This window comes from Anguilla anguilla, chromosome 3 (genome assembly GCF_013347855.1).
Source record: "Anguilla anguilla isolate fAngAng1 chromosome 3, fAngAng1.pri, whole genome shotgun sequence".
Lineage (NCBI taxonomy): Eukaryota > Metazoa > Chordata > Actinopteri > Anguilliformes > Anguillidae > Anguilla > Anguilla anguilla.
In genome coordinates, this window is record NC_049203.1 from 25,189,511 (window position 1) to 25,213,683 (window position 24,173).

Below are 24,173 nucleotides of genomic sequence, written 5' to 3' on the forward strand. Positions count from 1 at the left end.
AGAGATTCCTTTTTGATATGCATCCCCACATAACGCACATAATAATAGCAATCATGCCCAGTGGCTTTATGTACTGCGTGTATGCCAACGGAATGCATACTAACTAGTGATGAAGTATTAAATACAATGGTATAATGATTTTAGATTATGATACTGATCCAGCCTCTAGGTTATGTACAGAGCCCAATCTATAAAATGAACTGATGCAATCTATTTGTTCTAGTCTGATCCAGTGTCCTGGTTCTGTACTGACCTGGTATATGTGGCTTACCTGTCCTCCGTTGGAGGTGGAGAAGATCCTCATGGTGCCACCGCACTGCTTGATGTACCACAGGAACCAGAGAGCAGAGACCTCATGCGGTTCAGAGGTTACGTTCACATTGACAAAGAGGGTCGCGAACCGACGGGCACCACTAGTGAGAGAAGAAGAAAGTGGAGAAGGGAAGAACCAGCCTCAGACCGAACACTGCAAAAAACTGACTCGTATACAGTATTCTTCGAAGAGAGCAACAAACGTCCGGTTTCAGTTTCACCATCAGATGGGACTTCACGAAAACAAGTTCCTCACTTCCCATTGGTACTATTTGGTAAAGGTTGCAAATAAAAAATAAATGTAAAATAAGTTGTGCAGTTAACTTCAAAATGCTAGCATGAAATGGCGGGATCTAGCTGTCAAAATACCAGCACAGAGAAGACAGGAGCTAGCTTGACTGGGTACCATGTCCAACATATCTTGTCAAAGAGCTCCTTCATGGTCATCTGATCCCATTCTTCTGCATGAGGAGCCTTCCAAGGGGCTTCTCGTGGAATCTGCATTGGAAACTCACTTTGAAAACCCCTATTGAACTTATTCAGCCAATCACCAGCACCATAATGTCCCAATTTACTCAGCTAATCGCTCATTCAGCCAATTACTGACATCTTGCTGCTATAATCCATTCAGCTCCACTCAGAACAACCAAGGGGGCAGTTTTTGGCTTTATTTAAAAAAAATTAATTATTAAATATTGCTTATTTGAATTATTTAATGTGAATCCTCTGTTGTAAATTACTCAAACAAGCAACATTGCAGACAGACTAATTCTATGTTTAAAAATACTTTTAAACAATTATGATTCAGTTGAGGATTAGCCTTTATGTTTAATCCACAATGAGATGTACGTTAAAGGGAACTGGAGAGGGTGGGAGGGGCAAGGCAGTGAAGCCTAGGAAATAACGGGAAAGAGCCTCTCCTGTGCATATTGAGGGCAAAAGAGCTAGCTGCCGATTTAACTTAAAGTAGAAAACCAAGCTGATTTAACAACCTAAGGAAACCTGACATTTTGGGATCATAACATCATTATGTTTTCGTCCAGAAGCTTTAGGAAAATATTTATTAAAATTAACATATTTCATTACATATTACATATTTTCTGCTTTTCATATGAAATATAACAATCATTAATCATGTTTCAAAATACCATCTTGGAAGTTCTATTTTGCCTTCAAAAGTCCGATATTCCCCATTCACTTTAATGGGAGCTCCAATTTTTGCACTCAACATGCGCAGTACAGGTTTACTTCTGGGGCTTCACAAGCATACAGTAGGTCAGCTGAAGGTGTGCTTTTCTGTCTAGTTGCATATGCATGTCTATGCACTGAACACTATGATATGGAACTGATGAAACTACTTGTTTCCATTTCCAAAGTTTCAGAAAACAATATGGCGTCCAGTGCACCGCACCTCTAAATTTCCCCTTAGACTATAACGGAGAAACTAATGCCTTTTTCTACCACATGGTTTTACAGTCATATTTTCAACCTAGTTATACCCATAATACACATAAAAATAGGAATCAATGAGTGATTTTACTAGACACAATTTGGTAACAAAATTATATTCAAGATGTTTCACTCATCAGAGAATCAACACTAGGCTCTGGTTTGTTGTATTGAACATGTGATGATGATTACCTGGCAGATGAACTACATAGACCATTATGTGATCTCTTTAAAATGGGAAGAATGGAAAATGTTTTGGCTTCTGGCAATTTTTTGGCAAAGTTTTGAGTGACAAATTTTTTAATTTTTTTATACCACTATACCTGTAGAATAACCCCCTTACAATGTTCAAAACCTTCAATATCGGCTATATTTCCCACTCCCCTCACCCCAATTCTGGCATTTACAAATGTGTTGTGATAGAAATTAAGCTTGCTTATGATATTAACTATCTAAAATGTATTTTAATGTGTTTATAACAAAACTAGTACATCTGCTATAAGCATATAACCAGGTATAAGGTTACAGGATATATAACCATTGTGGGCAAAATGTAATTTCTTGATCAATAGCATGTAAAAACTGCATATTCTGTGCATAATGTCAAAAGCGCACAAGCTGTGCAAAACAAAATAAGAAGGAACACTCACCCACGCCGCAAAAGCGCCAGTGAACTAGCCGTTTGGTCATGGTTTCTGGGTGAAGCAACAAAGTTTCTCAGAGAAACAGAAACGGGTGTGGGCGGGGGCGACCGTCATACAGAGATATAAAGGATAGAGGTGTAAATAGAAGTTTGAGATTCTTTTCTCGAGCTCTGTGATGAGTGCTTGAACGGTTTCTCCTATTTGATCAAATAAAGAGTGTATTGCTGAATTGCCTGGTGACCGGGCAAAGTTATTGCCTTCATTACAGGTAGAAACCACAAAAATGCAACCCGTCAATAAATATTTAAATTGTTGCAATTTTTTTTATTTTTGTCACATGTTTTTACAGCCTCCATCTCAATGCATTGTGGTGGTCTCTTGAAGACCAGAACTTTACATTCTAAATGTATCTAAATACAACTAGACGATGCATCAGCTTGACAGTATAGCCAGAGCAATATTATAATATATACTGCAACTCTTCTTGGTGATCAAGCATCATGTACTCACAATGACTATAACTACAATAACTAGCCTGTAGGCTACCATTCTAATAAGTTCCTATACAAGCTCCTCACAAAATCAGTTTAATTCAGTTTCACCCAGGGCGAGTCCTGAGCTCACATGACAGGGCAGCTACATGAAAATCTGTTCTATGCTCATCAGCACTGACTAGTACTAGCTTGGTCCATACAGTTCTGTGATCCATACACAGTTCAGTAACCATGGAGGTTCAAACTACTTTATGGTGGTGCTCCTTGTAGGCTATTCTTCAACTGTGCATCAACCACTAGTGCTTTCCATAAATCAGAGTCATATGTTGAGTCATATAACTGTAAACCCCTTAGTTGGAAAGAAAAAGGCATTAGTTTCTCCATTATAGCCTATAGGGAAATTGAGAGTTGTGATGCACTGGACACTAAATTGGTTTCTGCAACTTCAGGCTCCTCTAGCCTCTCCAAGTCCTACATATGCTCTATAGCCGCTTTTCCACCGCATGGTACCGGCTCAACTTCACTGTACTCTACTCAACTCTACTCGCTGTTGGTACCAGGTACTTCGTTTTCCACTGCAGATAGTACCCCCGTCAATGTAGCTGTTCGTCATAGCGACGCCGCATGAAACTGCCGTTTCTGACCAATCAGTGGTCTGCAGTGTTTTCACGTCACCTTTTGGTATTGCCTCAGCTTGCTTGGAACCTCTATGGAGGTGATACCAAAAAAAAAAGTACCAGGTACCAGGTACTATCCACAACTTTTGCCCGATGGAAAACCAAAAGAATTGAGTTGAGCCGGTACGATGCGGTGGAAAAGCGACTTATGAGTGATCCCAATAGGTTTCATCACAGTTCCTACAATTCAAATGCTCTAATAGAGCAACAGTAGGGAGCAGAAGCTGCTCACCTCCATTCCCATTTCATCCATCTTCCTCCACAAATTGTTGTAGTCCATTAAGGCCAGAGGGTTCCACATGGGTGGGAAAGGCCCCTTGAATGCATATGATTTCCCCTAAAACAGAGAAGGCAAAATGTCAAAAAATGGTTTAAGGTAATGCACATAAAGGATAAATACACATTTTCTCTTTCACAAATATTTATGTGGATGGACGATTACATCATTTTAAAATATTTTAATGATCTTTGAATTTCATTAAAATGTAAGTTAAGTTATTTTGTCTACAGAATAAACTGAATACCGTTACACAATGGTTTATGTCATGGTTCTGTATTTTTGTTACGGTTATTCCTTTTTTGGGCCACCAGATGGTGGCACTTCTGTTTTGTATTTCAGTTTGTTTCCCTCATTGCTTTCCCGTGTTTAATTGTATTATTGTGTTCACTTATTCAATCATTGTTTTTGTCTATGTCTCGTTGTCCCTTCCCTCTCTGGATTAATTTTGCATTGTGTCCTCCTGTGTCTTGTTAGCACCTGTCTATTTAAGTTCTTGGTTGGCCTGACTCAGGTGCTGGTTCCTACTTGTTTTCTGCCCTGACTGTGTTCTGCCCTTGTGGTGTGTTCCTGGTGTTCTGTGTGTTTTCAAGTATTTTGAGTTTCCTGGCTTGTTTTCTTGTTCTTGTTTTTTCTAGTGTTTTGAGCTCCTCATGATGTTTTCTGTTGTTAAGAATTTGTGTTTTTGGGATTTGCCCCTTGTGGCCTTTGGTTATCTGTTTACTTTTGAGAGTACAATCTTTATTTAAAACATACCCTTTTGAGCCTCCTAAATTTTTCACTCTGCACCTGGGTCCTAACCCCCCAAACCCCTGACAGTGCTGGTCTACTTAACAGGTGACTTACAGGCGAGCGCACTATTTCAAGTATGAACTAACCCAAAGCTTGAAGCATGCTGTGTGGGATTTAAAATGATGCTCATGTATGCATTCTTTTAATTCCTAATGAAAGACTTAAGTTATTAAGTTATTTGTGAAGGATAGAGGAGAATAGTGATCCTTGTCGCCTTGATAAATGAGCTAGCCAAAGCCAATTAAATTAATTCATCTTTTTCCACATTAACATTTCCTAATTTTAATGTTGCTTCTACTTGATGGATATGCAAAGCACATCAGAAAAGTGAGGAAGAAGAGACATATCAATTTCCGACAGCCTGATGTGACATTACATTTATAATTCATAGTACTTTTTGTCTTCACCTAACATTCACCTTCAGAGCAATAACTAAGGCACCCTTAGATTCAGCAGTATCATCCATACAAATTCTGCTGGTTAATTTAGGAAAGATGGAGGTAAAATAAACAGAGTATGCAACGGCTTCAGCAGACTACAAAATTGCTAAGATTCCCTGAGGTCCTGCTTTTCCTGGATCATACATGAGAGGGAGCAACTTAGCAGCACAGCTCCTCTGCTGAAAAACACATTAATTCATCTCATTCAACCCAGGAGTGCAAACGAGGACACGGCCTGTGCCAAGCATTTATAAGTGTAAAGTTTGACCATTTACCTCACATAAAGTTAAATTTACACAAAGCTGCTCTCATTGGAGGCTTGGGGCACATTCATTAGTGATGGAAGAATGAGAATTCACAAGACAAACAATGTGCAGCCCTATTATATGCTGCCACTCAATCCAAACCAATCATTCTGTTTTGGTGTGGAGAACAATGCGTTTTGATTAGTTCAAATATGATTGGCCGTTAACTGCAGTTTCATCCATCCCGGATTCATGAAACATTACTCCCCCCCTCAGTAGTATTCATGATACATCCTAACTAATTTATAAGCGGATCAAACGACAGTAGCCTAAACAGAGGAAATTTCTGCGCTACACTTTCTGGGCTGTGTGGAAAGCACACTACTCTCAGAAATAATTGCACAATTAATACAGGTTACTCAGGTTAATATTATGCCTACAAGACATGCAAATTATTCTTTGCTGATTGGAGAATTGGGTCTGGCTTTTAGAACTGATCACGTGAAAGCTGATTATATCTGATAACTCGATTGTGGATAAAGACATGCAGTATCTGTTTCCTTTTTGACATAACGTCATCTAATACATGACGAAAATACTGTTATAACAGGTAAATAGAGTTTCTGTCATCTGAGACAAACAGGTTTTTAAAATGAAATTTAATGAGTTGTTGATCAGGCATTGGTACACCTTATTCATACAGATCACATATTAGTATTCCATCAAATGACACACCATAAGTGCCACTGCTGACCTACTTTTTTATTTTCACTTGTCTTCCAGCTAAATCATTTGTGGCGAACGCTTTCTGCAGCAAGGAAACCTCATAATTCCTGGTTCTGTCAGGAACACTGTCATCAAAGTAAGATTCTTATTAACAATAAAGGCAATACAGGTATGTTTGGTGGTATGGCTCTGTTCTGGGAGCTCTCCCACTAACCACGCAGCCCGCGTGGATAAGGCCGGGAGGCCAGCAGCCAAACCCCCCGAGAGGTGTAAACACAGAACTGATCCAGCAGCAATGCCATTTTTTTAACACATAGGGATGGAGCAATACAAATTCTTAACACATAGGGATGGAGCTGGGGTGGTGGAGGGGATTTACAAAGCAACGTGCAGCAGGCTTGCATGCAGGAAGAGCAGCCGAATGAGTAGAGGGAGGCTGTTTAAGTAGACTGCCCTGTTATGTGAATGTACTGTGATAGGTGAACATCACTCATCTGAGCATCAGCTGATTTGCCCGGAGCGGCTTGACTTTCTGCCAGGCCTGCCAAGATTAACACGATGCTCGATTTATTCTAAGGGGAGAATTTCCCCTGCTCAACACAGGAGTGGAGGTGTGTGTGTGGTGTGTGTATTTGTGGGTGTGTATGTATGCTGCAATGGAAACAGTGGGGGTGCGGGTGGGGGTGGGGTCCCTCATCAAAAAGTCAGAAAATCTAATCCAAGATTCTATTCATTTAACAGGTTATGTCCTTAAATGCACTTAATCCAAAAACAACAAAATGCATGAAAGTGTTGTGATTTGTTCCAACATAAAAGTTTGCTGGCCATACAAAAAATATTGTGCAGAAAAAAACATTCAGAAAACACTGCTTAAAAGGAACATTGTAGTTTTTTTATTTGTTCATTCATGGGTTGATAAAAAGGTGTTTTCCTTTGCTTTGCAAAAGTTACTGAAAGGTGTGATGTGGGAAAATAGCATAACTGATATGATATTGTCTGTGTGTATTAATGCATCAATCCTTTACTTTTCTGAACAGGTCTCCAAATCCCCTCTTCCATCTACTTAATGTGGCTGTGTGGCCCAAAGCAATAAGATTAATTCCGGTTTGCCTCTCAAAATAGGTCCTGTCAATACTAGTACTGTCAGCAACCCTCTGAAAATAACCTAGGGGGGTAAACGTTGTTGCATATACAGAAACAGAAATGGCACCTACCCCAAGGCTCTCTGCAGCACAAACTGAGCCTCAACTTTACCACATTAGAAACACTCTTACTCTTGCTCAATGTTTTCAAGCAGTCTGAAATAATCTGAATAAAGCTACCCCCCCTTAGGCCTTTTGCATTGTCAGTGGGAAGTCCTTTGTCGCTGCTGTTGTTTTTGTCATACAGTGGCAGACATGCCCAATGGGGAAGCTGCAAAGGTCGGAAGAGTCATCTGAGTGCATTCTGGAAACACTGAGGTCAACTGGATGGGAGGGGAGGTGAATAAATTTGAGAGTGAGAGAGAGTGCAACTGCACTGTGCTGAGTTGCTTTCTCTCAATGACTTTAAATTCTTGACTTGATTAAGATATAATGCGAAAAAATTAATTAAATTTTTTTTTCAGAAGGAGACAGGAAAATAAGAAAAGGAGAAATACAAATAGAAAAATCTAATAATAAATAATAATTTAAAATGCATTAGATTATCTGATTTGACTGGGAGTGCATGATCTGGTGATGGTATGATATGAAAAAAATATATCTTGCATGTTGTATACCATGCTAATCATAATAAACACCAGGACTGTAAAGCATTGCTAGTCTGTGTAATAAATACTGTTCTGCATTGTAGATATTGTTAAAACTGTATTGTTGCTGTTGCTGTTGTTGCTTATTGTGTGTGTGTATGTGTGAGTGTGAACAAATATTTATAGGAATACATCAAAATAAGTAAAATTGATGTTATACAATGTTTTTGCCAGGCCACACATGGAGTATTATATGCATTTCAGGGCATCGTACTACAAGAAAGACATAGAAGCTCTGGACGTTGTTCAAAGAAGGACAACTAACATACTTAAAAATATCTTTAACTAAATACAATAGTACATTTGAACAGATGGAGGCATTGAAAAAAAAGTGAGTGGTCAGCTGAAGCAAAATGTAATTTTGAAAAACTTACTGACTAATACTTGAAAATTGACTGTCAGTCTCTATCATTCATTCAGTTGTCCACAAGGTGGTTGTGAGACAGTGGTGAGTGAGGGAAGGATATTGAGCATTTTTCATGCCTCAGTCAGGCTGTAGCACACACAGCAAGTGGAAAATAGTCTACCCACCTTAACATGGTGCACCAGTTTCTCCTCTTCGTTCACCTTGTATGTTTCCACCCCAAACTCCTTGGCTAGCCGTAAGATCCGGTTCTGGGTGGGGCCGATGTAGGCTCCTCCCAGGTCAACATAATTAGTCTCCTTGTTCTATAATTGGTTTCACAGAAAGAAGGACAGCCAATCAGAGTAGCTTGACGAAAACACAGACTGTATTGGTATGGTTATCATTTGATTTTTGACCATGGGGGACATTATTGAAATCAAGAGCCAGAAATATGGCCTAAAAAGTCATCTTTATACTACCTTTTTCCAAGGATGAAACGAATATAATTCTGCAAGAATGATTGCTAACTTCAGCAATGATCATTGCTTAGATAACTCTAGCTTTTAGAATACACCTTACAATCCATTATTGTTTAACATTTAAAATGGTTTTGTCACACTTTTTTGAATCTACAAGGAAATCTGTGGATAGATTAGCGATATGGAACTCATTCAGAGTTATATCATGAATATCTGCACTGCTAGGAGTGTTGCTGGTGCTCTACTTTCATCATGACTAACAAGACACCATAGCCAATACTCATGATAAATAATTTATTTTAATTCTTTTATTATCTTACCCGCACAGTAAGGGTTCTTCCTCCTACACGGCTCCGAGCCTCCAGAACCACAGGGCTCAGGCCTGACTCCACTAGAAGTTTGGCTGCAGACAGCCCTGTCTCAGAGACAAAGCAGAGATGATAAAATTGGAACAGGACAGTTGTAAAATTTGGTAGCATCATCTTACTCATAGAAAAGAGAGGAGCTCCAACAATGCCAGAGTATGTCGGTAAGCACTAATAGAACAACCACAACAGTGAAGGATGAATTGGGATGGCAGGTATACCATCCCGCCAAGTTATGGCTTGGTGGGCCAGCATGCCCCATACCTAAACAGCACTGAGAGATTTTTCAGGGTTTCCTACCAAAATAACCATAATGACCACGGGCTCTCAGCCCTTAAGAACATTAACTTCTGTACCTTCTGACCTCATGTTAACAAATCTAGGCCTGTCGTTAAAAGAGCTGATATCAAAATGAGGTCATGTTACAATAAACAATATTGGCTATCTTAGCTCACACAAATTAAATGAGCTCTATTCCAAAGCAATGCTACCCAGTGTTTCCTAAATTATTTAATATAACTTGGCCCTGTGTTTTTTATTTTACCATCTGAAGAGAATGAGGTCATTCACTTAATGTTTTGTCACATGAAAGTGCCCTACAGCTGTGTTCCGTTGCGCAAATAGCCAATGTTGCCTTCAGAAACAGTTGTCTTTGTATGCATCAAGTTAATCTCTCCAAACAGAGCAGCCTATGAAGGCAGCATCTGAGCCAAGCTGGCAAGTCACATGTGGATAGCTGATATTCGACACGTTTACCTGTCTAATAACCTGGTTTGATTACGAGTTAGGCCGAATGTCCACCTGTGTAAAACAGATGTAAAACTACCTATCGAGTTACCAAATTACAGGTTGGCTAAAAATGTATGTTTTGTCCGTATCACAGACTCAGAGTTTCATTATAATATTGAATAGTTATCCAACTTTGCAACCGATTGCTTAACTGGTAAATTAACTATGTAGCCACTATGAATTATCCTCACCCAGAAAATGCACAATGGGGGTGCCGCAGGGATCTATTCTGGGTCCTCTGCTATTCAGCCTCTATATAAATGACCTCCCTCTACATCGTGAGGGAGTGAACATCCAAATGTAAGCCGATGATACAGTTCTTTATGCACATGGTGAAAATGCAAATCAAGTGGCAAATAAACTAACGAAAGTCATGGATAAAGTGGCACAATGGCTTGATCATTCTTGTCTGACTCTAAATGTGGGGAAAACCATCGGAATGTACTTCTCCATTGAACAAAACAAACAAGCCCCCCCAGACTTTTTTATATAAGGTGAAAAAATCAAAATCGTCAGAGAATTCAAATATCTAGAAATTATTGTAGATTCTACGCTGACTTTTAAAGTGCACATAAAGAAGATGACCAACACAATCAAATTTAGTTTGTCGAATTTCAGATACATAAGGAACTATTTATCAACGGACGCATCCAAAATCTATATGCATGCCATGGTCTTTGCACATATGGCCTACTGTAAACTGCAATAAGACCTCTTCAAACGCTTTACAAACAAGCTGTTAAGATACTGGACAAAAAGCCATCGCAATACCATCACTGCCCTATCCTCTCCAAATACAACCTATTTAATCTCGACAACATCAGAAAATACTCTAATGTCTGTCTTGTGTTTAAAATCATACATGACTTGGCTCCCCCACCACTTAAAGATTTCATCATGCTCTGTGCAGACCATAACACCAGGGTCACTCGAACCTCAACTAGAGGTGATTGTGTCACTCCCAGGCGTCGCACTAAATTCGGACAATCCTCTTTTTCAAATAAAGCAATTTCTCTTTGGAATTCACTTCCGTCGGACATTAAAAACAACAGTAACTTGCAAGCTTTTACATTTCAAGTCAAAGCATGGATTAAGGCAAACCAAACCTGCCAACATGAACTCAAAGCAACTCGCACACGCGCACACACGGATTGTAATTGAACTCACGTACTTCCTTTTTTCCTTTTCACCATTACTGGATGTTCCACTCCTGTCCACATGAGGATAAAGTCCTCTGTGTTTTTACTATTGTAACATCATGCAACTGTATCGTAATGTATTATTTGATGAATTTTATAGTGTATTTTGTATACTGTGATTGTCCTGACTTTTTTGACTGTTTTATTTGTGACTGTTCTGACTCTTTTGTATACTGTGATTGTCCTGACTGTTTTATTGTTGTACACCTGCCCAGGGACTGCAGATGAAAATGAGCTCTTAGCTATATCTGGTCCAATGCATCAAATTTCTATTGCTGAAATGTATGTTCAAAATTGTTATTTGTCCCTGTCAAATAAATTGAATGAAATGAAATACAGCTAATTAGAAAATAACCAACAAAAAGCTGAACAACATTCTATTTCATATTATTTGTTATAATCTCATATACTTCCATTTAAACATAAAGTCTTCTGTCACGTTTCATAGTTTGCTCAGCATTATTTTAACAGAAATTCAATATTTTCTTCAAAAATATGGGTATATCACACCCCTCAAAACCTTAGCAGGACAGCATTCTGCTAGGACAGTAAAGTTCTACTTTAGGGGCGACATAGCTCAGGAGGTAAGACCGATTGTCTGGCAGTCGGAGGGTTGCCGGTTCAAACCCCGCCCTGGGCGTGTCGAAGTGTCCTTGAGCAAGACACCTAACCCCTAACTGCTCTGGCGAATGAGAGGCATCAATTGTAAAGCGCTTTGGATAAAAGCGCTATATAAATGCAGTCCATTTACTTCCTGTCATAAGTGCCATGAAATGTAATGCAGCTGGTATCCACCAATCACTCTTGACGTTGTTCTATTGGTTATTACTAACATGCGCAGTGATTGGTGAAGCTCCCCGGTTAACAATCACAGAGTACACTGGTGACATAAAATTGTCCTTTCACTAATAACTATCCCTGAGAAAAACCAAGAAGTGTCGACACAAGCAGGTGATGAAGTCAGCATGAACGCAGTGCACAATAACTTCCTCTCACTGGTCTGCTGTCTGTGATAAGTATGAATGGGATGTCACAACTCCAGAAATATCTTGTGTGAAATATGAGGCAAGCATGGCAGTACCCAATTTAATTAACGAGTGAAATCCAACACAGCAATAAAACTGAACATATTATGGCTCTAATTACTGTGTATTTGATTTCATTCTGAAGCTGTGCAAATAAAATCCTGGCTAATTCAAATGTGTCTGACCTACGTGTAAAAATAAAAATAGGCTAAATTAGAGCTTGTTTTTTCTGGCTTTTGCACTTGGACATGGAACAGCATATCTAGTTAAAAGGTTAGCCTTCAACCCTGAGCCATAATAACAGTAATACTCAAAGGAACAGATGAACCCTTCTCTCTTTCCTTTCCATTGACTTATCATTGAAATGCCTTGCAATAATCATGGCTCATTTCACTGTGAATAGTAAGAAGCAGGCAGTAAAATGTTACAGCATAGAGAGATGGCAGGTTGTGAGGGTAAAGGCCAGTTGTAGAAACTTTCCTATCTATGGTAAGTGGAACAAACTGCCATCGGCATCCTTATGCAAATGCAATATATTGTCCATATATGGAATTAAAAAAAAAAATACACCCATAAATATACAGTATTTCACAATAGCATATTTAAATAAATAAATAAATAAATAAATAAATAAATATCTGAAAGTGTCAAAAACTTCATATTTGTCCATAACTGTGAAGGGTTGCAATATCTCAATAAAATATTTGACAGTCCTCTATGACAGTGACGTCCTCTTGCAGTTTGCAGGATCTGAGCACTGCAAGCATATATGGAATTTAAAAAAACAATATACTAATAAATATAGTTCACAATAGTATATTTAAATAAATAAATAAATACCTGAAAGTGGCGATAATTTTTATATTTGTCCATATATTGTGAAGGGTTGCATTATCTCAATAAAATGTTTGACAGTCCTCTGTGACCGTGATGTCCTCTTGCAGTTTGCAGGATCTGAAATCCTTGAGCATTGCAAACATAGGCCCCTTTATCACTGAGGTCAGCAACTGGTCAGGGAGCAGCCCCAATCTACTCTACTGGTGCTTAACTGCCTCCCTACTGTACAAGACTCATTTAACCTTGACTCAACACTGGGTGCTTTTGTTTGGAAGAGGGCAGTGCATATGCACTCTGCTGTAGATTTATAATCACAAATATATTCACTGAAGACTTAAATACACTCAAAAACATTAGTAGGCCCATTTGGTGGAGGCGAAAACAAAACTCAGGTTACTGAGAGCAAGAGAGAAACCGAAGATTTCTAAGATAGCTGAAGGCTTTGTACTTTGACACTGTGATTGCAGCTACGCGTCCCCCACGCATCGGCTCATCAGTGGGCTTTATAAATGGTCTGGCTTCGTGCCATGGGCTGTGTCATGCTACGCATGGGAATCCGTCCGGAGATGTTAATTTAGAAGAGAACACCAGTCACCCCACTACTGGAGAGGGAATCTAGCATCAGGAACATCTCTTTCATGGGAACTGAGCACTGAGAAAACAGAGCAGCTGAATTCTTCTCGCCCCTCAAATACTCCCAAACAGCCCCTCTTCTAGAGGCAGTTCTGGCAGTTTTCTTTTTTTTCCATCTGATTTCAGAAAAAGACAAGTGGAAGCACAGGAGGAAGAACTTCACTCTGAAAGGGAATGTTCATTACTCAACCATGGAAAACAATTTTATAGCATACCACTCTGCAGAAAAGGCAATCTAACTTATGCACATCTACTCTTGGCCATAAGGAAAAGGTTTTATCAGCTCTTTGTCCTGTTATTTATCTATGCTTTTCTTTCCAGGCACTTCTGAGGTGGTGGGCAGCTCTATTCGGTCTGGAAGGAGGTATTTAATCTTTCTGGAGCTAGTAGGGATGCCAGATAAATCATTAGTGAAAACATGCAAACGGGGGGGGGGGGGGGGGGGGGGGATGATGGGGGGTTGGATGGAGGGCTGTGGTGACCCTGTGTTTTACCGGGGAATCACTGACATGCAAATTCATAACAGTTCAACAGCCAGGAAAATTCTTCCATCAGTTACTCTGACCCAACATTACATTGTCCAGTCAGGATCACAAACAGGACCTGCACAAATAATTTGAAAACCAGGCGTCTGGCAACACCTCCAAAAGGACAAACGCCATGTAGTTTGGCTGAAATCAGAAATGCACAGCTGGTGACCAATGGCTGCTGTGGGTTCAAGCTGTAGAGACTTTATTATGAATGAGCGCCAGATGGTGGCAGTACAGCTAAGTCACAGGGGCAGCTGTGGGTCGGGAGTGCACTGGCACCTGCTTTAATTGGGCATTATATTTCACACCAGTGTTGACAATTACTGCCCATTACTGTCATTATCTAAAGCCACCACTACAAGCCTCTGACACGACTCCTAGAACAGTGTGTTAAAATGCCAACTCCACCGCATCCACCTCCCATCAATCATGATACATCATTATGTTGGGACAGTGATGATTAACTAAAACATGTTTATGTTCTGAATCCAGCTATTTTAAAGACTAACACCTTTGTACTTTGGTAATTATTATTAATTATATTAAATATGTATTATCAATTAAATCACCAAATTTGTTTATAGGCAGAGCAACCTGTTGGATCAACCTTTATAAAAATGTACAACTCCCAACCCGATTAAAATTTTTTAAAGTCACAACAAATCATTCAAATTCTAATCTAAAGATGAAGGTTCAAACTACCTTAACAAATAATGAATGTCTCACACCTACAGTCACAAAAGAAATGAATGAAATTAAATACCAAACCGCAACTTGTACCTCCAAAGTCAGTCCCAAGAAAACAAAGAAAAAGTACAAAAAACCAACAAACTGCAGAATATTCAACAAAGCCAGATGAGCAGTAAGACAAAAACATTAAAACCCTGCGCACACCAAACACCAATAAACACCAAGTCCAGATGCAAGGTTCAGATTCCTCAGATGATAACAGCAGATATCATCCCCTGAATGTCCCTCGCAACAGATATTAACCGGCTGAAGTTAAGCAATCAACAACTGACTCCTAAAACTAAAGTTGTTCTAAAGCCGCGTTTCCACCGCAGGAACTTTACCCCGGAACTAGGAACCTTTTGAGGAACTCAGTGCGTTTCCACCGCAGGAACTAGGGTCTAAATGTAGTTCCTGGGGCTTTATTTTACCCCCCAAAAAGTTCCTGCTCGGGGGGTAGTACTTTCAGAAAGTACAGGAACCTTTTGGGTGGAGCTTGCAGCGCTGAACATTTCTGATTGGTCGAGTACTCGCAGCATTTTTTTGTATTTATTTTCCGCCATTAACCACCATGTTTGAAAATATGCAGCCGCAAACCAATGTATTTTCATAATAACTTCAAATCAAACTTGTATGTTATGCGGCGCAGTAGCCTAGTTTTGGTTATAGCCTGCCAACGTCTTGGAATTATAATGTGTGCTCTTCTGTTCTTTTCTTGCTTTAGTGTTCGTTTTATAAAATGCTAAGCATTCGTGCAGGGACAGCATATTACGTAGGCTACCAAAACATTCAAACGGATTAATTCGGTTGCTGAATATTTTCTTCCGGATTTTCTTTGTTAGCCCGTTGTAATTGACTCAAAACGTTTGATACAGTTATGTGAGGTATGCGGTAGTTCTGCGTAATTAACATTGGTGATACAGTAAAAGCAAACTGGAAATCACCTTCCGCACTTTTTGTCAGGGTAAAATAGCAGGTTAATTCTAGTAATCGTCCCTTTAGCTTTTTCAGACTGCCGTAATTTTACTCCATTTTACTGCCATTCTTCAATTCCACGAAAAGACCAGGAAGACTATGGACTAATTTATGGTGCATGGTTCGCATCTGGAGGGCACACTTCGCTGCTCGGCTAGCAGTAACTTCGAAGGAAAGCAAACGGTGGCTGTACCACTACTAATTTAAATGTTCACGCAAGTCCGAGTTTTCGTTCTATTCTTGTCATTTTGCGATTAGCCTATATGGTAAAATATGCCCAAACGGCTGCAGAAGAATATTTCAATTCCAGGTGATTAAATCGATAAAAATCAATAAATACAAAAGTAACCATATACAGTCATTGTTGGTAGCCCATTGTATATAAGTTGTATATAAGGTGGAATAAACCCCTCCGGGCTGTCCCGGTTATTAGAAAATAATGTAGGCTACTTCGGTGGTAGTATGGGGTTACAGAAGAAATCATAGGACAGATGGACGGACGACAACGTCGCTTTTTCATACGTCAGTGGGCTAATTTGCCTAATCTTCGCGGGACTTTAGACCGCGGTGGAAACGCAGACAACCATGGGCTGAAGGAACCTTTTAGTTCCTGGTAAAGTAGTTCCTGGGACTGAAAGTTCCGGGTAATTTTGGTGGAAACGCGGCTTAAGAGGGAAGGGGGAATGGTTCAGAGAAGGGGGCACGACTGCACTGATTAGGTGAGGTGTGGGCAGGTAGAGGTACAGACAAGGTCAGTCTTATCTGAAAAGTAAGACAAGGACTGTCTTATCTGAAAGCGATGAAATGTACATATTAAAGAGTTGCCTTATGTTTTTGGAAGCAGGGCTAAGAACTGTGATATTATTGTCAAAAGATTCATGTTTTTAGTTTCTTTGTAAAGGGATCAACATTCATATGTCAGGAGGTAATCCAGCTCAGCAATGGAATACCTATAAAAAACATGGATGTTTACTTCTGCTTCTATGTGATATTTTTAGGCTAACAATGGTTAAATCCAGCCAGTTACAATCTCCACTTTCAGGCTAAATATTTTCCATGTAACAAAACCAAATTGCACTGTTGGATTCCAAATGAAACTGGAACTGCTTCTAAAAATACAGATTTCAACCATCAGGCCTCAAAATTGTCTATAAATTATTTCAATTAAAAGTCACTGTTTGCATTCAAACTTAAAATCTAAATAAATATTATATTTGTGCATTCTTTAACCAAACTGGGCCTCTGGTTCCATAATTTGGAGGTCCCGTCTTCCCTACAGAAGGTAAGTAATAAAACTTTCAAGGAAGAGAATACCCCAAATGTGAGTAAGAGTTCATGTAATCTTTTGATGTAGCCTATTTAAACCTTTTTCATGCAAGCTACAAATATCAGAAATGGTGAGCAGAAAAAAACACCAAAGATTTATCAACCAAAAGTATATTAATCAGGAAAGTGAAGTTTAGGAAATATGATCAGTCTATTGTCAAAATTATAGCTATCAGTAATAGTGCCTACAAGTACTCATAAAATGCCTGACTTGTGCGACTTTTTGCAGTACACAAGTAAAAGGCACAAAACAAAAACTTCAGTTAGTGTGGTGACTTAACACACTGAAAGCTGAACCAAGTCTAAATGTGAGAAAACAGACCTAACGAAGCTGTTCCCCTGTTCTTTAAAAAAAATGCACATTTCAAATTAAATTACATGTAACAAAAGTCCAAGTTACGAATGTATGTAGATTCTGGTGGAAGGCTCCAAATACTGGCACAAGTAATGACAAGTGTTGAATATAAAAGGAAAGAGTTTTTGTCAGGCAAGTGCTGACAGCAGCCAGCATTTGGTCAATGGAGTCTCTGTGTATCCACTGAACATACAGACTGCAGTGCTCTGACTGACCGCTTTATTTCTCTTCAACAAAAACACTCTCCCTGGCATAGACTGCTCCGTTCACCTGCCAGAGTGAGTGTGATCACTCTATTTAGGCCTGTTTTGCAGGAGGAGAGACAGTCTTATTAATAGAAGCTTCCTTAAGGAAAGCCTAAAATCCGCAAATGGCAGTTGAATACTGCACATTTCTACTGCATATTACTGTTGTCCTAAAGGCATGGTTTTGCATCTGTTGCACGTGGCATATTTACAGTGAAGCTCATTATGACAGCAGAGGATCTGGTAGCTTCTCTTAAATCTCAGTTACCTATAAACACAGGTTCATACCAATGACGGATACACACTTCTATACATGGAATGGAACTTCACAAACCAGTCCGTAAGAGAGAGCCAGACATTTCTGCCAGAATGGGATCATGACGCCTGTGCTGACTTTTCATCAAGAGAACATCAGTCTGAACAAACCTTACAGGGCCCAAAGTAAGCTCAGAATCCTTTGAATGTGAATGTATATCAGGACATGCCAGTGGTTCCAGTGCATATGTTTCACATTCCTATTTTACAGACTTCTTCTGTTCTGACCCAACCATTCAGATAAGTCTCACTTTAATATTTAGCATTGCACATTTTAAAAAGAAAATATTATTTCAGTTTCATTTATGTTTTTGATTGGCCCAGACAGTTTTATGCAATGAAGAATTGCATTTTACATTCTACAGACCTTTCTGGCCTCCTAAGGGTTGTACAATGGCTGATAAGAAGGTCATCGGGGTTTGTGGTCTAAAAAAGTAAAAAAACATCTTACACTTGCACACCAAAGAAAAAGTGATATTCACTCTTGCCCTTGAGAGATAGAGGAGGACTGGTGCGTGTTTGAAATCAGTAACCAGTTACATTTACATTTACATTTCATTTATTTGGCAGACGCTTTTATCCAAAGCGACGTACAAAAAAGTGCATTTCATGGTCATAGACAACTGCTAAACACAGGTTCAGTAAGGTACAATACTTATTTTGTACAGCTACTTTTTAGCTTTTTTAGTTCAGACTCAATAGGTCAAACAAGGTGAGTTAGTTCATCAGCTGCTTTAACTGATCAAAATAGTGCTAACTAATTATGAAAAACTGCACATCCTGCAGCTATTCAAGGACAATAATTAATTCCACTGCTATAGGGCATCTGTGTAAATTTATGCCAGTTTTTTTTCCAAGTCAACACACAATTAGAACAAAAAGCCTTGTTTTTCCATTTTATAGACAAAACAATGTAGGTCATGGGTTCACCAACATTGCTGCAATCAAGGAGCTTAATCTTGTTCTTACAAGCATTTCCGAAAATTCACTACAATAGAATACAGATTAGTCGTACTAAAAAGGCGAACTCTTTATATAAGAAATATGGGTTGATGATAATACATAAGCTTACTGACAAATATTGCCCAAAGGACCTATGTAAAAAGCAAACAAGTAAGTCTTGAAATGTAATACATGTGAACTTTGAATATATGATTACAAAATGCAGATGTGAAGAGCTGAACACTCACTGTAGTAGTTACCCAGTCCTTACAGCTCATTATGCATAACTTCTGCCTAAACCCTTAGAGGTTACATTGTATATGCTTGGTCCATTATTTAATTTTAAACATACATTTTCTCTCTTGATTCTCTGTCTTTAAATGGAGCAAAACATTCAAAAATGGCAAAGTAGCCATTGCTAGGGTCTTCAGTGAAAGTGTATGGGCAATGGTGAGCAAAAGTCAAATGGTCGAAAAGGAATTCAGCGCCAGGCGACTTTGTTAATTTACAGTGCTTAGATCTGATGACATACTGGTGAAAATTCTGAGAAGAAAAGTTCAACTACAAACATCGCCTTTGTGGTATATAATCAGAATGCAGGAAAAGTTGACAGTTCTGATGTGCTAAAGCAGTCCATGACTTACTTTTTAGCCTAGTTTAGGCAGATTTACCAAAACAGTATTTCCGTCAGCCATGAAGACATCCTCAAAACAGATTGCATACCACTGGGAACTGAAGGGTTTCTTCAAATAAAACTTCTGTCAGCGAGGCCCAAGATCAAAAGGCCTCGCTGATAGAAGCTCATTGTTTCCACGTTCATGTAGCTCTTTCTCCATGTCTCTCTAAATGTTGCAGCTCTTGCAAAAGCGTCTTTCAGTCCAGTGCCTAAAGGCTGATCCAGACCTGATTTCATTGCCTTTTTAATTTTTTCTTTCTTTAAAAATTGCATAGGAATAAAAATCTTCCCCAGCAACCTATTATCAAACCTAGTCACAGAACAGAAATCTTAAAAAAGGCAAAAAAAGGAGATACTTCATTTCTTATGTGAAACTTTTAAATTCTTTCAGCCTTCAATTAAAAGCACACAAAAATACTTGAAAACGTGCCGGTTTGATAAAGCATTTCCACATATATGGAAAAAAAGTTGTTTTTTTTCTACTTCAGGCATGTTCAGATATTTATGCTGGCTTAATTAATGTCATATTTGTAATGGATATTTCGAAAATACAGTCACCTCCTGAAAATATCCCAAAATCCAAAAATAAAAATTGTATTATTTTTTTTACCTGTACATCTGCAATCTCTTCAATAACTTCACTAATATTATGTCATTGTTAGTTAGTAAGCAGAACTGAATTTATTCACGTGCGTTTATAAATAGTATAAACTCTCCAGTTATTATGTAATTATTCATTAATTACTGCAATATAATTACTAGTAAATGCATAATTGTAAGTACATAATATATAATTGATCTATAATCTCTACAATCACAGTTTGTAATCCAAACTGGACCTATACTATGGACAGAGGTTCTGTTGTCTGCATACACACACTCAAAGCAGAAAATACAGCATTGGGCTTAGGCCAAAGGCTTACAGTGCTAGAGACCCCTACCATTTCAAGCACTGCCACATAACCCAGCCCACAGCAACAAATCACAATGCCAGTCAGTGGCAGACAAATAGCTGTGCACAGTCATTAAGGCAAGTCAATTAAATGCCCCCACCAATCTCAATGCTTTGAGCCTGCCAGTGGAAAACTAGACAGGGGACTGTGGTGGTTTCTGTGGCAACTGCACACATGAAGACAGGGTTACTGGGCAGAAGTGACAGCAACAATTGCCATCTAATTGCCTTTCCTCTCCTCATTAAAAGAAAGAAATGTATTCTGTTTTAGTTATCTGTCTTTAAAATAATGGACATAACACAAAGGTTCTCATCCTTAAATTCCTAGACTGAATAATTTAGTTCAGCACCAGAATACACACAAAAGTATTTTGAAAAATGAAATCAAGCGTCCCCCCCCCCCCCCCATCTCTCTGCATAGTCTCTTTACTGACAAAGCAAAATGAAGATTGACTATGGGAAGAAACAAAAAACCAGAGGCTTGCTGGTACTGGCAACCCAACATAAAGTCCTATGCAGAACGTTGCTGAAATACTGTGAGGTCAGTCAAGTGCTGCGGGCTATAAGACAAGAATTTACTACAACGTGCAATACATGCTGTGAGCTGTCAGAATGTGCTTTAACTCAGAATGTGCAGTGTTTTCTGACTGTGTGACTGTCTGACTCACAGAAAATAACTTTTATTTTCTTAAACTGATTTGGTTCCAAGTAAATAAACAATTGAAACATGACCTGACATGCATAGAAGTAGACTATGTTCAAGCTCCTGACTCAATGGGTTCTGCAGACTGGTAATCTGCTCATTTTACAATAAATAAATAAAAATAGGCCATGCAGTAAGACTCTGTTTTTTGTGTAGATTTATTCACTGAATTTCCACCAAAATTACAGACAAGGAACTGAACAAGCATAAAATAATAAAAAAATAAATCAGGGTATGGTGGTTTCTGTGGCTTATTATCAGATGCCACAATCTACAGTATGTATTACATTATGGATAGCTCACATCGCACCATTTAACCCAGGTTTTTAACCCAGGACAGCTACATCTGGAATAATTTGCCTTGGGAGATATCCTGGCTTAGAGAGACAGCTGTTGGTTGTGAAAGCACAGTAAAGGGACAGATTCATGGCCGAACATAAGTCAAGGTAAAATGACAGGGTGCTAGCTTTCCCCCTTCTTATGTACATTTTTGTTTTACCCATATTTTTTTTTCTAGTTTGGAATGCCATTGGTATTTGGATGGATTCACAATGATCAGCTGCTGCTTTCTCTGTCAATCTGGGAGAGCCGAGGAACATGCCATTTTCTCCGAAAAATGTTCTGCTTTTTACGCCACCAGTTAAGTAACTACAGGGTCAGAGGTGGACATTTCCTGTGCAGCTAGTCCAGGCAAAGGTGTGGGCACCTGATTAACAAGAGGTGGTCATGGTGAGTGATGAGACATGGTCATGCTGCTGAATGAAATCCCTTTCTGCCTTGGCAATGCCAGACAATTATACACCAATGTGAAGGGCTGCTAGCCACAGTCACTACTGGCACAGTCAAATTTCAAAACCAGATCACAGGGCCTATCCATGTACTATAAAAGTGCCTTAATAAGATGGGCCACCCAGCAGCCCTGCCTTCCCTTTAGAATTATTTCAGTCAGGACTGAAGTCAACTCTTCAGTCAACTCTCCTATTTAAATGTTTACATGGATAAGTAAACAGAATTTTGGAGGAATACCAGAAAACTTCCCAGTATCTAGAAGCAGATCCAAACAGCAAGCGGTGCTGGGGCGGTGGAGGGTGAGGGCAGTTCTGAGTAGTAGCAGTTACGCATGCAAATGCAGTCAGGCAAGAGAGATCAGAAACACTCTTCTGGAGGTAGGCTCAGGTGTTTCACTGACTACTATCCACATGAAGACTTCACAAGCAGGACTACAGTGGCTACACTGCAAGATGCAAATCGCTAGCTAGCCACAAAGACAGGCTTGCCAGGACACAGTTTGCACCAAAAAGTACCAAAAAGAGGCTGCAGAGTTCTGGAAAAAGGTGAGGTGGACAGATATGACCAAGATTCACTTGTATCAGAGTGATGGCAAAAGAAAAGAGTGGAGGCCAAAAGGAACTGCCCAAGATCCAAAGCTCTCCCCTCATCTGTGAAAAATGGTGGTGGGTTGTTAATCGTTTGTGCATCTATGGCTGCCACAGGTACTGGCTCACTTGTCTTCATTGATGATATATCTGCTGTTAGCAGTAGCAAAATCAACTCTAAAGTGAACAGAAGCATCTTGTCAGCTCAACTTCAGCAAAATACCTCCAAACTCATTGGACGTCCCTTCATCCTAAAGTAAGACAATCTCCAACATACTGCAAAAGCAAGCATGTTTCTGAGCAATAAAAACCAAAAGCCAAAAACTTTCAAATTCTAGTCAATGCAAAGTCAGTCACATGATCTGAATACAAATGAACATGCATTTTATATGCTGAAAAAATAAATTGCCCACAAAATGAGCAGGAGCTGAAAATGGCTGCAGTAAAGGCCTGACAGAGCATCACCAGAGAAGAGACTGTACTCAGCACCTGGTGATGTCTATGGGGCACAGACCTCAAGCAGGCAATGCATGCAAATGATATGTGACAAAGTACTAAACATGAGTACTTTCATTTACATAACTTTAATATGTCCCAAACATTATGTTGCTCAGAAATGGGGAAGGGGAGCTATGCATAAAACCTGCTGTAATTTCTACTTTGTGAATGTATAAAGTGTATATAAATACGTTAAATAAAAGCAGAGAATCTGCACTTTAACCACACGTGATTGATTACAATTGATTGCAAATATAAAATTGTGGAGTACAGAGCCAGATCCCAAACATTTATCCCAAACATTACGGAGCTCACTGTGTATGTACAGATAAATGTGAAAGCATTGGAACAGTGTCACATTTTTTGCTTTTATGATTCATAACACTTCATGCAGTTACATTTTTCTGAATAACATGTGATGTGGAGTGGGCAGTTTACTGTATGAGTAATGTCCCCCTGGCATCATGTTTTTCTGAGTCAGGTCCCAGTCTGATCAATCTTCCTATTTACTCACAACATTAAGTTACAATTAAGTTGCAAATAATACTACACATTTACAAAACAGTAAGTCCATAAACAAGTTCCAGACACCTTATTGAAATTAAGTTGAGTTGAGTTGTCAGCTCGTATATTCTTAAAATTGAAATTTGGTCAAATTGATATGTTTTTAGACAGAAAAACGCCAGTCAGCCAGCCTATCCTCATCTCATTGGCTCTCGGCTCCTGAAGCCTGCCAGCGCTAGCTGCGAACGAAAAGTAATCATCCATGCAATGACTGCGCATCTCCACAGGTGGATTGCAGATGACATTGTGCGGTCCTCTCCCAAATTTGTGATGTTTCAGTGATGACACGGGGCTATGAATACAATCGGGGGCTACGGATTAGAGAATAAAGATAGGTGATGAGAAACGGTTATAAAAATTAACACACCAACCAGGGCTCACTGTCATACTGCAGGTGCCTCCTGAGTAATGCAGAATATCTATCTTGCAGAGACGGAAGTTACTTACTGTAATGTGTGAACTGTGAAGC

General features: G+C 39.2%; 1 protein-coding gene across 1 annotated transcript in view; it reads right to left on the reverse strand.

Annotated features, from left to right (window-relative positions):
• Nucleotides 1-24,173, reverse strand: part of LOC118222203 (amine oxidase [flavin-containing]-like) — a 39,671-nt gene that overhangs the window by 10,137 nt on the left and 5,361 nt on the right. Inside the window, exons 2-6 of the mRNA XM_035407601.1 lie at nt 8,991-9,085; nt 8,377-8,514; nt 3,809-3,913; nt 719-810; nt 272-413 (exon numbers count right to left, since the gene is read on the reverse strand). Of these exons, the coding sequence (XP_035263492.1) occupies nt 272-413; nt 719-810; nt 3,809-3,913; nt 8,377-8,514; nt 8,991-9,085 (572 nt within the window). The remainder of the gene's footprint in view (nt 1-271; nt 414-718; nt 811-3,808; nt 3,914-8,376; nt 8,515-8,990; nt 9,086-24,173) is intronic.